The 16,427-nt window shown below is 45.8% G+C and overlaps 1 protein-coding gene across 6 annotated transcripts in view; it reads left to right on the forward strand.

The window, feature by feature from the left end:
- DLGAP3 (DLG associated protein 3) overlaps nucleotides 1-16,427 on the forward strand; it is a 62,908-nt gene that overhangs the window by 41,137 nt on the left and 5,344 nt on the right. For all 6 annotated transcript variants that reach the window (XM_047727952.1, XM_047727951.1, XM_047727950.1 and 3 more), the window contains 3 exons: nucleotides 1,415-1,628; nucleotides 1,913-2,226; nucleotides 2,593-2,678. In XM_047727952.1, coding sequence (XP_047583908.1) covers nucleotides 1,415-1,628; nucleotides 1,913-2,226; nucleotides 2,593-2,678 — 614 coding nt within the window. The remainder of the gene's footprint in view (nucleotides 1-1,414; nucleotides 1,629-1,912; nucleotides 2,227-2,592; nucleotides 2,679-16,427) is intronic.

The raw sequence follows: 16,427 nt of genomic DNA on the forward strand, positions 1-16,427 counted from the left end.
CCACTACGTTATCTGTTAATTTCACACAAATACGATGTTACGAATCCTTCCTGGGAGATGTCACAAGATGCAGCCAGGTGACATTTGCTATCACATTTACCGTGTGGATACTGCTGAGGACCTTGTCGGAGACTTCATCCAATGCCCTCCGCATAATCACTTGGTGGGGGGAGGGGATTTCTCTCGGCCTCCGTAACAGGAATGGTTGTGGCTGTGATGAGTGGTGGCCTATTTCCAGGTAGACCCTGAGACCTTCACATGCCACTGACCAAGGGCTGGGTGTGTACCAGTACCTGTACCAAGTGCCCATGTTTTTCCTTGAGTCCCTTAGATAGCGCCCCCCATGAAGATGGTACCATTATCATTCCCATTGGGTAGGTGACTCAACTGAGCCCCAAAGCTTTAAGTAGTTTTCCCAGGCCACACTACTGGGTGGTAGTAGAACCAACTTTTGAGTCTAGGTGGGTCTCTCTCCATAGGCTCTGCAGACAACCTGCGGGCTATACTCCTTGATGCTTTTGAAGCTCAGGGTCAAGTGTGCCCACATCCTGTGCTCTGGAGGTAGGGCTTCTCCCTGGGACCACCCACCTTTACTTTTCCTTTGTGCCACTTTTCTCGTATAATAGGAAAAGAAGCTGCAATCTCCGTAGTACATTTAGTCTTAGTGCAGTGCTGTGGGACATGGTTCCAGGAACAGAGTTTTTGTTTTGCATTTTCCTTAGTTGCTTTAATTTTTTTTACACACCATGGATTCTGTACCACAAAATATCAAGACGAAAACAAGAACCTCAGTCAGCAATGGCTGAACTTGCCTTAGAGGATGAGTGTTGGGAAGGAACCAGCAGGTCAAATCAGAACCCTAGTCAGTGGGCAGAAGGTGGGAGAAGGCTTGGAACACTTGAAGGTTAATAATTTTTGCTCCATCACTTACCCACTGATTTCTGCGCAGCCCCATGGTATGTGTTTCCATAGGTTGCTGTCAAGCAATTTTGTAATGGAATAGATCATAAATAATAAAATAAAAGGTGACTTTCCCTGCACTTCCCCACCTCCAGATTGGGCTGGAGGGGGACATCCCTGGTCCTCTCCCTCATGGTAAGGTGAGAGAAATGTGAGGGGCTGGACTTGATGAAGAGGAGGACTGGCTGGTCCCAGGAGTATAGGAGAGGCACAGATGGGATGGAAGGAGGAGTATTTAAAGGAGACTAGACGCTAAGATGAGCCCCAAGGCAGGCCTGGACGGCAGCACAGGGCGGTGGTGCCTCCTTCTTTCTTTGCACGGAGTGAGGGTTTCTTTTCGTTCAAAGGCAGAGAAGTCACACTGAGACCATACATTACTAAAGGCAAAGCGTCTCACAGATACTTGCTTCCATCCCAGCACCCCAATAACTCTTCTCCCGACCCCTGCCCCCAGCTCAGCGACGAGCTGAACCAGCAGCTGGAGGCCGTGTGCGGGTCCGTGTTTGGGGAGCTGGAGTCCCAGGCAGTGGATGCCCTGGACCTGCCCGGCTGTTTCCGCATGCGGAGCCACAGCTACCTCCGGGCCATCCAGGCCGGCTGCTCTCAAGACGACGACTGCCTGCCCCTCCTTGCTGCCCCTGCCTCTGTCTCAGGGAGGCCCGGCTCCTGTGAGTGTGCCCTCTCTGCCCCTGGCCCGGCCCTAACTTGGAGATCGCGCCCGGCGTGCTGGTGCGGGCCCAGGCTACAGCTGTGCTGCGTGACCTTGGGCAGCCGGCTTGCCTCTCTGGGCCGGGTGCTGGGGAGAGCGAGCCTCGGCACGTGGAGTCCGCGTGCCTGCTGGGTCCTCCAGCGCCGTGGGTGTGTGTGTGGGGGTCGGTCGGTGGGTGGGTGGGCCACAGACACCAGCCGGCCGCGTTTCTCACCCGCTGCGTTTCTGCGTTCCTGGCCACAGCCTTCAACTTCAGAAAGGCCCCGTCCCCCATCCCGCCGGGGAGCCAGGCCCCGCCCCGCATCTCCATCACCGCCCAGAGCAGCACCGACTCCGCCCACGAGAGCTTCACGGCGGCCGAGGGCCCCGCCCGGCGCTGCAGCTCCGCGGACGGGCTGGACGGCCCGGCCATGGGCGCGCGCACCCTGGAGTTGGCGCCGGTGCCACCTCGGGCCAGCCCCAAGCCCCCTACACTCATCATCAAGACCATTCCCGGCAGGGAGGAGCTGCGGAGCCTGGCGCGGCAGCGGAAGTGGCGGCCGTCCATAGGGGTGCAGGTATGGAAGCAGGAGGTGGCTAAGCAAGGTCAGGCCCTGGCCTGTTGGGGACGCTCTGAAGGGGTTGGGGCGGTTTCTCTGAGCTGCACGTAGCCCCCGTGTCTGGCCATCGACAGGACTGTTAAAACCAGTGCCAGCCCCACCCCCTTGTCTCTTGTCCTGGAGACATCACCTCTACTGGGGTTGCGGAGTGGTGGCCAGTTTGACGCCTCTCACCTCCTGGGTCACTTTTCTTGTTCGGGCAGACAGTCTTGGCAGAAGCTGCCCCCTGGCTTGGGGCTTAGCTTCAGCTCACCCCGCTCACCCAGGGAGGGCTTGTGTCCCAGGTCTAGCCCTGGCCACTGACTCTCGCTATCCTGCCGCCAGGTGGAGACGATCTCAGACTCAGACACTGAGAACAGGAGTCGAAGGGAATTCCACTCCATCGGAGTCCAGGTGGAAGAGGACAAGAGGTAGGTCTGGGTGGGGCCATCTTAGGCTTCCTGGGGGAGAAGAGGAGAGAGGACCGCATAAGGCCCTCCTTGGTCCAGCCTGCCTGCACGCCCTCTCATTCTTGAGGGGAGACCAAGCCCTTCTGATGGCGATCAGCCGCACAATATCCTCAGAGCTGTCACCCGGGCAGTCATCAGACCTAAAGTGAGTTGTCCTTGTATGCATGCCTGTCCTGGCTTCTCCGAGGTGACAGGAGTGGTTGGAGGAAGGGGGAAATAGGGAGAGGTAACAGGTAGGTGCTGAGCAGGCCTGCAACAACTGTCGTTTATGGGGGATAATAGGATTTTTCCAGTCCCTCGTTGCTTCCTGTGGTGTACAAGTATGTGAGCTCACAAAGAAACAAATATACATGAAGATTGCCTCTCAGGGGCCCCTGGCAAATGTCACACTCCTCCTCACTGGGCTCCCAAAAGCATTTAACCAGTCAGGGGTACCTATTGTATGCCTGAGTCTGTGGTGTGCCTGAGATGGTAGAATTACTAGCAGCCACTCTTCTGGCATTACATGGCCTCCAGAAATATGGTTTCCTTAATTTCCAGCTGAAAATCAGCATTTTCAGCTCTGGAAGGGTTACTGGGAGGAGGCCCTTGGTCTTTGGCTTCCTGTGGGAAGACACTTGGCCTAATGGCCATGTGGCATTGCCACTGTGGCCCATCTGTCCTCAGGTGGCAGGGTCCCCAGGCCAGTGGCTCTAAGTAGGGTGTCTGTAAGGGTTTCATGGTCATCTGGACATCTAGAAAACTAGAGCCCTAGCAGCAGCCCCTTGTAGCTCTGTTCCCAGTTGCCATCGTTGGGCCTTTTGCCTTCCATTCAAGTTCCTCTAGCTATTTCTGGGAATCCCTGGGAGTATGGATTGTGTGTGCCCCTGATCAAGTCTTTTTGGGGTTCCTGTGGGCTTCACCATTTTTCTCCATGCATACTCCAGCTCCTTGCAGTTCCATATGCTCCTGAGGCTGTGAATGCCTCCATCAAAGGTGAAAATAGTTGCCTTGTTGCCCGCATCATTCCTGAAGGCTAGTGGCCTCCAAACTCTTTTTTTTTTTTTTTAAAGACTTATTTACTGAGACACCTGGGTACTTCAACTGGTTAAGTTGAAACTCTCAGTTTCAGTTCAGATCGTGATCTCAGGTTCATGAGGTTGAGCCCTGTGCGGGGCTCTGTGCTCATCAGTGAGTCTGCCCGGCTCTCTCTCTCCCCTTCTGCCCCTCCCCCATCAAATAAATAAATATAAGTCTTTGAAGATCTTATTTACTTATTTAAGAGAGAGAGAGAGAATCTTCAAGCAGACTCCTTGCTGAGCCAGGAGCCCTATGCAGGACTTGAACACATGACCCATGAGATCACGTCCTGAGCTAAAACCAAGAGTCAGATGCTCAACCGACTGAGACACCCAGGCACCCCTCTTTCAAACTCTTAATATTCCACAAAGATCTCAGAAAATTAGCACTTCATGGCAAATGCAATTCACAAGTCCATGACCTGAGTTCTTGTGAGGTGGGGTAGGAGGCATGGAGGGATGTAACTCTGTGTTGAGAACTCTTCTCCCATCTCTGCTGCTGCCCCAGGAACCATCAACCAAACCCATTACCCCCACTCAGTCCCTTATAAGGTTTCTTGGTCCTTCATCCAGTTAGGCCCCTGGGGTTCCAGGGGTTCCTCTTAACAAGCCTGAATACTGGGAGGAGTGCAGTAGGCATTCTACTGAGATTCAGGCTAAATCAGCAAACTCTGTCATTTGTTCATTCATTCATTCATTCAGAAAAATACTTATTGAGCATCGGTTATATGGCTGTTCCTGTTAAAGGCTCAGGGAAACATCAAAGAATTGAATCTTGCTCTCATAGAAGTCATGGTCTAGAAGGGAATCGAGGCAATGAATAAAGGTTTCACAACTAAAAATATGATTATACATTATGGTATAATATGTCATGGGATATTATTACATGTTATGGTGAGACTATGAAAGAAGAAAGCTCAGAGAGAAGGGATCTTCTTGAGGGTGAGCGGGTGACATTTAAGCCGAGACTTGAGGATTGATGAGGAACACTTAAGTGGAGGTTGGGGGCGGAAGCATTGCCGAAAGAGGGAATAGCATATGTGAAGGCACTAGAGCAGGACAGAATTTGACACGCAGCAGGAACTGAAAGAAGGTTCTGGGGTGGTGTGAAATGGATGGGGCAGCGGTGAGGGAGTGGATCGGAGAAGAGGCAGGCGGCAGGTCGTGCAGAGCACCGGAGTGATAAAGAACTGGAATTTAATTATAACTGATGAGTAGCCATTAAAAGGTGAAAGGAGCATGACAGGATCTAATTTATGTTTACAAAAGATCACTAGCTGCTAAGTGGAGAATGAATTTGAGGGAAATAATAGTGAGTGTGGGGAGGCTAGTAAGCAGGAATGTTTCCTGATCCAGAAGAAAGGTGACAGTCTTTTGCATTATGGGGGCTCTCTCTTTCTATTGTATTTTATAATTGGGCACTACTAGGTATGGGAAGATCATAAAGCTTTATACAGCGATTTTGTATTTAACAACATTGCTGCTGTCTCTTAGTGGGACTCATAGTTTACCTGAAAATCATGATGGGTTTTAGTTAGTCATGTTTTCTGTAAATGAGGATATTTCTGTCTTTTATTTTTTAAATTTAAATTCAGTTAATTAACATATCCTGTATTAGTGGTTCAGAACTAGAGGTCAGTGATTCATCAGTCTTCTATAATAATACCCAGTGCTCATTACATCACGTGACCTCCTTAATGTCCATCACCTTATTACCACATCATCCCACCCCTCTTCCCTCCAGCAATCCTCAGTTTGTTTCCTATGTTTAAGAGTCTCTTACAGTTTCTCTCCCTCTCTGACTTAGTCTTCTTTTATTTTTTCAAATGAGGATATTTCTTTCTTTCTTTTGAGAGAGAGCATATGCATGAGTCGGGGGAAGGGCAGAGGGAGAGGGAGAGAGAGAATCTTAAGCAGGCTCTGAGCTGGTTGTGACAGGGGTCTTGATCTCATGACCCTGAGATCATGACCTGAGCCGAAATCAAGAGTGAGATGCTTAATTGCCTGAGCCACACAGGTGCCACTAGAATGATATTTCTTTTAATATCCTTTTCTTACAATTTCTTACAATTTCTTACAACGCATTGAATAGGACTTCTAGTTCACCGTTGAGTGGAACAGTCTTGTCCCATTCCTGACATTAGTGGATAACGTCTCAAATCCTACTCATAAGTAAAATGATGTTTGGTACAGATTTTGATGGATACTATTTATCACATTAAGGATACTATTTATCACGTTAAGTTCCTAGCAGGCTATTTCTTTTTAAACAGAAAACAAGAGTGGCATTTTATTGAATGTTTTTTCAGAATCTACTTGGATGATAATAGATTTTCTCCTTTCACCTGTAATGTGAATTTTGTTAATAGATTTTCCATGTTGATCTGTTATTTCATTCCTGGGATGAACCCTGCTTGATGCTGTTATCAGTTTGGATGAAGTTTGGCTGGAACAGGAGTTTGGCTGGAACAGGACCTCTTCAGTGCGTTTGTTTCTCACTTAGAAAAAGAAGAAGCATGGATGTTGAAGTGCAGTGTCAGGATCCAGGCTTTTTCCGTCCTGCTGCCCTTTTACTCTGTGTATCACCTCTGTCCTGGGAGCTGAAGTTCAGGCTCCAGCCATCCTGTCTGCATTCTGAGAGGTACCAAGGAGGAAGATTTCCTGAAAGTTACACCCCACATTCTCACCTACATGGCACTGGCTGAAACCTCATCTGGTGGTCCCATCTAGCTGCAAGGGAGTCTGTGGCATGGAGTCTTAGTTGGGAAGCAAGGCACAATGAGCAGAGCACATAGCTGAAAATCAGGGTCCTTATGGCTAAAGACCAAGAGAAGAATGGGCATATGGAATTCTAGCAGTTCTTGTCACAGTCTTGCTGTGTTATTTTTTATATATGTTACTGGATTTTTGAATAGCCGTTACTTTGAGATTTTTATAATCTGTGTTCATAAGTGATACTAGCTAACGATTTTGCTTTATTGTGGTTATTCGGTTCAGGTATTTAGAGGATGCTGGACTCCTGAAATGAATTTGGCAGCATTCTCTGTGTTTCTGTTCCTTGGAACAATTTGTGTAAATGAAGAATTATCTAGTTCTTAAAGGTTGAGTAAAGGTTGCCTGTAAAACTATCTAGGCCCGATGCCTTTTGGGAATAGGAGGAGCTTTTGGAATTACAGCTTCAGTTTCTTGTGTGGTTATTGACTTGCTCTTGTTTTCCTTTTCTTTTTGAGTCAATTTTGGTGATTTATATTTTTCTAAAAGATGGGCCATTTTACAAAAATTGAGTTTTCAAAAATTTTTGGCACAAACATTCTTTCAGTGTTATAGTGTTATAATTTTATATGTTTTTATTGTATCTGTAGCTCATGTCCCCTCTTTTCATTCCTAGTACCATATATGTATGTCTTACCTCTATTTCTTAATCAGTCTTGGCTGAGGTTTGTATATTTTATCATTTTAATTTATTCTTATTTATTTATGAAAAATTATTTTATTTTATTTTTTTAGAGAGAGAGAGAGAGAGAGAGTATGTGTGCAAGTGGGTGGGGGGTGGGCAGAGGGAGAGGGAGAAAGAGAATCTTAAGCAGGCTCTTTACCTAGCATGGAGCCTGTTGTGGGGCTCGATCTCACCACCCTGAGATCATGACCTGGGGATCATGACCCCAGCTGAAATCAAGAGTCTGGTGCTTAGTTGACTGAGCCACTGAGGCATCCCTTAATATATTTTTTAAAGTTATATTTTATCAGTCTTTAAAAACTCGCCTTTAGATTTGGTTAGTGTCTCTGTTGTTTCTCTCTCTTTTATCTTTTTCTTTTTCCTACTATCTTTGTCTTTTTTTTTTTTTAACAGCATCTTGAACACTATTTCTTATTTTACACCATGTGTTTTTAAGGCTATAAATTCCCTTTTAACTATACTGCTAAGCTGATAAGTTTTGAGATGCAGTATTTCCATTGTTCAGTTCTAAATAGCTTGTAGCTATTATCATAATTTCCTTTTACACCAAAGGAATTATTTTGAAGATTTTTTTTAAAGTTTCCAAATTTTGTTGGGAGGGAGGGTTTGGGAGCTCCCTTTCCACTACTGACTTCTAAATTTGCTGCAGAATACAATGCATTCTGTGTAATATTTTTATTACTTAGAATTTGTTGAGGCTTCTTCTGTTTTATATATATATATATCATATATATGATATCTATATCTATATCTATATCTTATATAGATGGTCAGACTTACGCATTATATTTTTCAAATGTTTGAATTTTTTTTTTTTTTTTGGATGTTTGATCTGCCAGTTCTGAGAGAGTTGTATCAAAAATGTCTCACCATGTGGTGCCTGGGTTGCTCAGTTCATTAAGTGTCTGACTCTTGATTTCAGCTCAGGTCATGATCTCAGGGTTGTGAAGACCCAGAACAGGCTCTGTGCTGGGCATTGTGGGGCCTGCTTAAGATTCTCTCTCTCCCTCTCTGCCCCCACCCCTTTCTCTTAAAAAAAAAAAAAAAATCTCCCTCTGATTGTGGATATGTCATTTCCCCTGGTAATTTTATTAATTTTTTCTTTAGTTTGAGGATACTATTCATAAGTATTCAGGTTTATGATTGTTATATCTTTGTGAGTTGGTTCTTTTATCATAAATAGGCTCCTTTTCATCCTTGCTATGGGTTTTTGCCTCCAAGTCTATTTTGCTTGATTTTACTAGTATGGCTGCTTTCTTTTGGTTAACTTGCCAAAATATCTTTTTCCATTTTTTGATTATCATCCTCCCCATATCCTTATATTGTAGATCTGTTGCTTGTAAGCCAAATGGAGCTAAAGTTCAGTAGACATATTTAATCTATTTATATATGTCTTCATTACTGATTTATTTGGACTTATTTTTATTATCTCTTTAAAAATTTTCTATTTGATATGCTCTTTCTTCCTTTTTCTTTTTCTTTTTTTTTTTTTTTCCCTTCAAGTAATCTCTATGCCCAACATGGGGCTTGAACTCACCATTCCAAGATCAAGAGTCACATGCTTCACCAACTGAGCCAGTCAAGTGCCCGGTCATGGGTTTTCTTTGCTTTCCTCCTCCCTTACTTTTCTGTCTTCTATTGAACTGATCAAAATTACTTTATTTCTCTTTGTCCTCCTCCTGGTTTGGAAGCTTACATTTTCTATCGTGATTTTCCTCAAAATTTTAGCAGATGTACTTAATTTAATGTTTTTCTAATAAAGTCTAAAATTAGTGAGTATATCTGTCCTTCGTAGGCAAACGCCAAGAACCTTGGAACACTTTAATTTCCTTCTTAACTTCCTCCTCCCATCTCCCATGTTGTATTTGTCTAGTATTTGGATTATACCTCTTTAAAAAAAAAAAACCTCTGCTAAATCAGTTGTTTTTATATCTTTTATGGTTTAATGGTTTAGATTTACAAACATATCTTAACAATTTATGTGTTCACTATTACTTGTCACTGCCCGCCCCTTCCTCATGGGTTCTGTGTTTTTTAAAGTACTGCTTGAGTGTGGGACCAGTTTTAGAGTTCCTGTCTCAGCTTGAGGTTTCTGCATGTCAGTGGTGGTACTCATTGGAACCCACACCCACACACAAAGCAGCCTTAATGTTCTTATTCTCAGCATCCTACTTCCTGGCCACATTCCTGGAGCGTGACCTGAGTTTTCCAGTCCACGTTGTGAGTGAAATTGACCCTTCTTGGCTGCTGGCTTTATGCACGGGGTCTCCTTCCAGCTTCCCAGGATGCATGGATTGATTTGGGGGCTCTCCTCTCATCCTCCCTGGGCACTACCATCTAGCTTCTAGCATATGTCTGGCCCAATATTCCTATGGCTCACTTGGCTTAGATTCCTGCTCACTTCTTAGGTTTTGATTTTCCTTTTTGTCTCTGGTACCTAAAGATATCTCTCTTCCTATATTCAAGCGTGGCCTTATAGCAGAAACACCTTTTGACTTCATTTTATCTGGCATTTCTGTGTGTTTGCGGGGGTGTGTGTGTGTGAGTGGGAGCTTCTTAAGTTAGCTCAGTCTACTGTACTGATCAGTTGTCCGGACCAGGCTGATAGCTGCAGATACAGAGAGAAACGGACCAATTTGAGAAGCATTTTGGAGCAAAGTCACGGAAGGGTGGAGACAGGCAAAGAGTGAGGTCTTCCTTGCTCCTGTGTAGGTATTTGTGAGGTCTTGGTGGGGTGAACTGGGGAGGGGATGTCTGAAGAACTGAATTGCCCGGCACAGGTGATCATACTGGGAAACCAAGGGGGTGACAGGTGGGTAGAGGAGAAATCTGGCATGTGTCTCTGGCCAGGCTCCCTTGCCTGTCTGCTGCAGGCATCCTAGTTATACACCTGCACTGTCCTTTCTGTCCCTTATGTCCCTGGCACTTTAAGTCTGACTTACCACACACCATGCCCCAAATGGTACATAAAAGCGAGCCATGACTACCAGCAGCCTCTCTAGGCAAATATCCAGGAGCCCCCACCTGCCGCCGCCCCATTTTCTTGGACTTTCTTATCCTGACTCCCGTCTCACTGGTCCCCGGATCTGTTGTCTGTCTCTGCACATGGGTTTTAGAAATTGCCGGAGAGGGGGCGCCTGGTGGCTCAGTTGTTAGGTGTCTGCCTTCGGTTAAGGTCGTGATCCCAGAGTTCTGGGATCGAGCCCCACATTGGGCTCTCTGTTTGGCGGGGAACATGCTTCTCCCTCTCCCACTCCCTCTGCTGTGTTCCCTCTCTTGCTGTGTCTCTCTCTGTCAAATAAATAAATAAAACCCTAAAAGGAAAAAAAAGAAATTGCTGGGGAGGAAAGATCTCTCCTTTTCTACCTTTCATTGTGTTCCCTGCCAACCTGTTGGGTGAAGAATTCAGATTTATTGCTCCTTATAACTGTCATTGGTGGGTTTTTCCAGTTGCCCCACCATCAGTGTAACTTGGTTTGGAAATACACAGGGGTGGGTGTTGGTGCTTTTTTACTTCCATCTCCGCTGCACTTCCACCAAAGATTCATTTGCCCACAGATATTTATTGGGTCCCTATTATTTGTCAAGTACTTTGCTGGGCTCTGTGGATACAAAGGTATGTGGAACCAGGGGTGCCTGGGTGGCTCAGTGGGTTAGCCTCTGCCTTCAGTTCAGGTCATGATCTCAGGGTCCTGGGATCGAGCCCCACATCGGGCTCTCTGCTCAGCGAGGAGCCTACTCCCTGGCCCCCTGTCTGCCTCTCTTCCTACTTACGATCTCTGTCTGTCAAGTAAATAAATAAAATCTTTAAAACAAAAAACAAAGAAACAAAAAACCCCAAAAAACAAAGGTACGTGAAACCAGACTGCCCTTGCCCTGTAAAGCATACTGCTGTATTAATCTGAGGAGCTCATAAATGGTGTAGAAGTATGTCTTGGGTGGTGCTACAAAGGAGAGGTTTGTGCACAGTGAGGGTGTATCATAGGGGACTTTGACCTATCAGAGGGGTTTGGTGGGACTTCCTGGAGGAAGTGACGTTTGGACAGAGATCTCAGTGAACAATTAATGCAGTCTAACAAGATGAACAAAAATTATCTAGGTGGAAGTGGGAGATAAGAGTGTTGTAGGTGGAAGGAATAGCATGTGCTAAGGCCCTGTGGTGGGAGGGAGCATACTTAAGGAACAGTTATCAGCACTGTCACATCCTACAGCATCTGTCTATGTAGACCCAGCATACTCTGGGCCAGAATAAAAGAATGCATCAAATATCCTTGCTAAACATTAGAAGACTGTTCCTGGGGCCCTTGAAGAACATAGAAACCATGTTGTTTTTGCCTCAAATGCTTAGCTATGGGGATTCCTTTGTATCTTTTACCTCTAGAGCCTTCCTATTAAGACCTTATCTTAAATTCCATATTTAGCAAAAACAAACAAAGTAAACAAACACCAGAATGCTCAGTTAAATTTGGGTATTAGATATGAATGTTGAAAAATTTTTATGTAAGTAGTTCCCAAATATTGCATGAAATATGCTAAAAAATTGTTATTTATCTGAAATTCAAATTTAAAAGGGAGTCCTCTATTTTATCTAGCAACCCTACTTATAACCAATTGAGCCCAAACAGGGCCAGCAGGAGAACTCTATGTAGGAAGGCCACCCCCTTCCCTTCACTCTTTCCTTAGCATCATGATAATTTCTGGCTTTGGGCTGAAAGAAAAGGGCCCCTTGAGGCCCGGGAAGGAAGCTTCCATCCTCATGAATATTTTTTAAAAATATTTTATTTATTTGTCAGAGAGAAAGAGAGAGAGAGACAGTGAGCTCACACAAGGGGGGGGGGCAGGAGGGTGGCAGGCAGAGGGAGAAGCAGGCTCCTTGCTGAGCAAGGATGCAAGTCCCTATGGGGCATCATGACCTGAGCTGCAGGTAGACGCTTGACTGACTGAGCCACCCAGGCGCCCCTTCATGAGTTTGTACTCCCAGATCAGTCATGCGAAAGCAATGCATTGTGGATTGACCACAAGCCCTGGGTGTGGATACTGCCTCCATTCCTCAGACTTCTACTGAAGGACAGTTCCTGACTCACTCACTCTTCCTAAATCCCCCACCCTGGCCCCATCTTGGCATCACTGTCACAGCCCCCAGACTGGGGTGATAGACTCAGGGCTTGATTGATTGATTACATGTTTAAACCCTTAGATGCTTTCTCACGTAGTGCTCAGCTAGTACAATGGCTGTGCCTTGCTGCAATGCTACTGCCCTACCCCCTCCCTGCCCAGTGCCTCCTCCCCACCCCCTGCCAGCTTGCTGCCAATACTCCTGGTAAAGCCTATTGACAACTCCTGGATGTAGAACATTCTCTGGACACTGCGTCTCTTGGGATAAACCAGTTTCTTCCCAGAGCCCTTTGTGTTATCCCTTAGAGAATCACAGATAGAAATGTCAACCAGAAATAACCAGATAAGAACTTCCAGAATCATCAGGAATGTGATCATTGTCACCCCCAAAGAGCTCGAGGCGGGGAGACCTCCTCAACCTTGTTAAAAAGCTCAGGAAGAAAATATTGTGACAGGCCTTGTTGTGAATTAGTGATGACTCACCACGGAGGCCGGTTTCTGTCCTGTGTTTACAGCTGTTGGGAAGACCACAGCAAATACTGCCAAATCCAGAACTAGACAGGGACATGAGCTCTGGACTTCACTACCCTGAAAATTCATCTGATATCGTTAGGATTAGGTTTGGCTGTGAGTTACAGAAAGCCCCAAAATAAACAGAAGTTTATTTCTTTGCTGCTTAGAAGTCCAGAGATTCATTTAGAGCTGGTAGGTGCTGTGCGGTGTCAGGACCCAGCCTCCTTCTATCTTGTTCCTTCTGCATCCTCAGCACTTGGCTTCCAACTCATATTCCCAGATGGCTGCTTGAGTCCAGCCATTGTGTCTGTGTTCTGGTCAGCAGGGAGGAGGAAGGAACAAAAAATGGCCCATTTTCCTTTTAAGAACGTTTCCTGGAAGTTGCACGTACCCTTCTGTTTATAACCTGTGAGCTAGAACTTAGCCATATGGCTATACCAGGGAAACTGGTAACAGAGTCATTACTCGAAGTGACCATGTGTCCAGCTTCAAACTGTGGGATCCTATTACTGAGGAAAAAAGGGAGAAGGGATATTGGGGGATGAGTAGTGGTCTCTACCATCCTTCCTTTCAGCCAGTCAGTCCCACCAACCAACTCACCAACCAATCCCCCCAACCCCCACTAACCAACCACTCAGCCAACATTTATGTGAGAAATGGCTCTATTTATAAGGGAGACAAATGCAAATTACTAACTATAATACAGTGTGCTTTGGAGTATAAAAGAGGTTTTATTCCGAAAGCTGTGTGAGAACAGATGGAAGTGATCAGCGGCAATCACAATAATTAATAACCACAGTGCCCTCGCTGGGTTCTTAGTGCTACATTCCCATCATTGTGTTTGTCCAGTTCCCTTTCTTTTCAGTGAGAGCTACGAACCTCCGGGCCTTTCCATATAATAGCTAACATTTACAATGGATAGGCCAGGTGCCGGTCTCAATTCTTTACAATATATTATCTCATGAGAATTTTGTGATCATTCTCATGGGTAGACAAGGAAACTGAGGCACAAGCCATAGAGCTGAGTTTTCACTCCAGGCAGTGCCTGTGCTTAACTACTTTGCGGGGCGACTTCCCACAAAGCTGCTCATTCTCATTTCTCCCCTGACCCTCCCCCACCCCCACATCTCCGGCAGACCACCTCCCCACTCACTTCACTGTAATGGTTGGGGTCATCCGGTGGGACCTCTCTCCACTTCTGGACCAACCCCCAACTTCCTTGCCTTCCTTCTCTCGCCTCTGCCTCTGCCACCAGTCCTGCCTGAGGTTGAGGCATTGTCTCCCCAGTTACAGCCACCCCCTTCCTCAGTCCTGGGGAGGCAATGGAGTGGACTGGAGTGGCGAAAGCACTGGCCTCCGTAGCCGGACTGGACTAAATTGGTAACTGTCGGATCATAAGAATCCACCTTTCCTCGTTAAGCCTCCGTTCTCCCATCTGTAAATAGGGATGATACTAACACTCTTACTGTGGGACCGCTTCTGAGTTTTGAGCATATTTTTATGCAAAATACTTAGTCTGACGCATACTAAGTGCTCAAAGGATGTTAGTTGTTCTTTATACTCCTTATGTTTGGTCCTTGGACGACCGCCTCTTTCTTCTCTATCTTTAATTGATTTTTCTTTACAGGCTGTGTTAGTTTCCTATTGCTGCTGTAATTACCACAGATTTGGCATCATCAAATAATACATTTTTGTTATCTTGCATTTCTAGGGGTCAGAAGTCTGAACTGTGTTTCACTGAGTTAAAATCAAGGTGTTGGCAGGACTGATGCCTTTTGGAGCTCTGGGAAAAATCCATTTTGCCACTTTTTCCTGTTTATAGAGGTTATCCACATTCCTTGGCTTGAAGCCCACTTCTTTCTTCAGAGCCCCAGTGGCAGGCTGAGTCCCCACACTACATCATTCCAACCTTGATCCTGTCATCCCATCTCCTCTGATTTGGACATACCTGTCTCCCTCTTTCACTCACAAGGACCTTGGTGATTAAATTGGACACACCTGGATAATCCAGACTCTTCTTGTCATCGAAAGATCCTCAACATAATCATATCTGCAGGGTCCATTTTGCTGTGGAAAGTAACCTACTCAGAGCTTCCAGGAACTAGGATGTGGACCTCTTCAGTCATTATTCTGCATACCCTGCAGTTTCTCTCCTCTCAAGATATGGGATGGGAGCACCATCCTAAATAAAACATCCCTCTCTTTCCCTCCCTCCCCCAGCTTTATTGAGATATAATTGAAAAAGAACCAAAATATCCCTCCCTTACAGGTACACTGTCTTTTCTTTTCTTCCTTTCTCAACCAAGCTCTTTGAAAGAATTGTCTTGCCTAGTTTTCTAGACCTCCTGCCAACCTCCTCCATCTGTGTCAGCCCTGTACCCCACCACACTGATTCTTGCCTTGGTCCCCAGTGGCTTCCATTTTGCTCAATCAATGGACACCATTTTCCATTGTTGATTACTTATTCCTTCTTCAGACTGTCTGTCTCTGTTCTGCTTTTAGGTGACTTTGCCCTGGTTTCCTTTCTCTTCCTCTCTGGCTTAAACGCCTGTGGGGCTATATTGTCTCCACCAACCCTTGAAATGTCCATGTTCCCCAGGGCTTTATATCTTTGTTACATTGCTCTTTTCTTGGGTGACCACATTCCACACTGCTGGTTTTATTATTTATTTTTATTTCTGATTTTTTAAAAGACTTTATTTTTGAAATAAATAACATGGGGCTCGAACCTATGGCCCTGAGATCAAGATTGCATGCTCCACTGACTGAGCCAGTCAGGTGCTTCTCACTGCTGGTTTTATTATTTTACTTTATTTTATTTTTCTTCCAAATTTTTATTTAAATTCAGGTTGGTTAACATATAGTGTAGAATTGGCTTCAGGAGTAGATTTTTTTTTTTTTTTTTAGATTTTTATATATTTGAGATAGAATCACGTGACTAGGAGGGGCAGCGGGAGATGGAGAAAGAATCTGAAATTGACTCTGCGCTGAGTGGGGATCCTGATGTGGGGTTCGATCCCACAGCCCTAAGATCATAACCTGAGCTGAAACCAAGAGACAGACGCTTAACTAAGCCACCCATGCACCCTCAGGAGTAGAATTTAGTGATGGATCTTTTACATACGACACCTAGTTCTCATTACCTCCAACCCTCTGTAATGCCCATCACCCATTTAGCTCATGTCCCCACCTGCCCCCCCCCCCCAGCGACCCTCAGTTTGTTCTCTCTAGTTAAGGGGCTCTTATGGTTTGCCTCATGCTGCTGGTTTTAAATACCACTTGACCAACTCCTATTGGGACCGTGCCGATCTCTGGCCCCCAGTTGAGAGTATTGGTGAAGACTGTGCTTCTAGGCATCCCATGAGCTCCTCAACTCTTTTGGTCTTCCTTGAGGTAGATATGGTGAGGAGATCTCACGGAAGTCGTTACTTGAGAACCATGAAGCCTGGGGTATTTATGCATGCTTCTGTTCCAGACCATGTGGCCTGTCCGTGTGGCCACATCCAGACTGGATGTGATCTTCTCAGGACCCCTGAGAGGCTGGGTGGAAGGCAACACATGCAGTGG

Source organism: Lutra lutra, chromosome 4 (assembly GCF_902655055.1).
Source record: "Lutra lutra chromosome 4, mLutLut1.2, whole genome shotgun sequence".
Taxonomy (NCBI): Eukaryota; Metazoa; Chordata; class Mammalia; order Carnivora; family Mustelidae; genus Lutra; species Lutra lutra.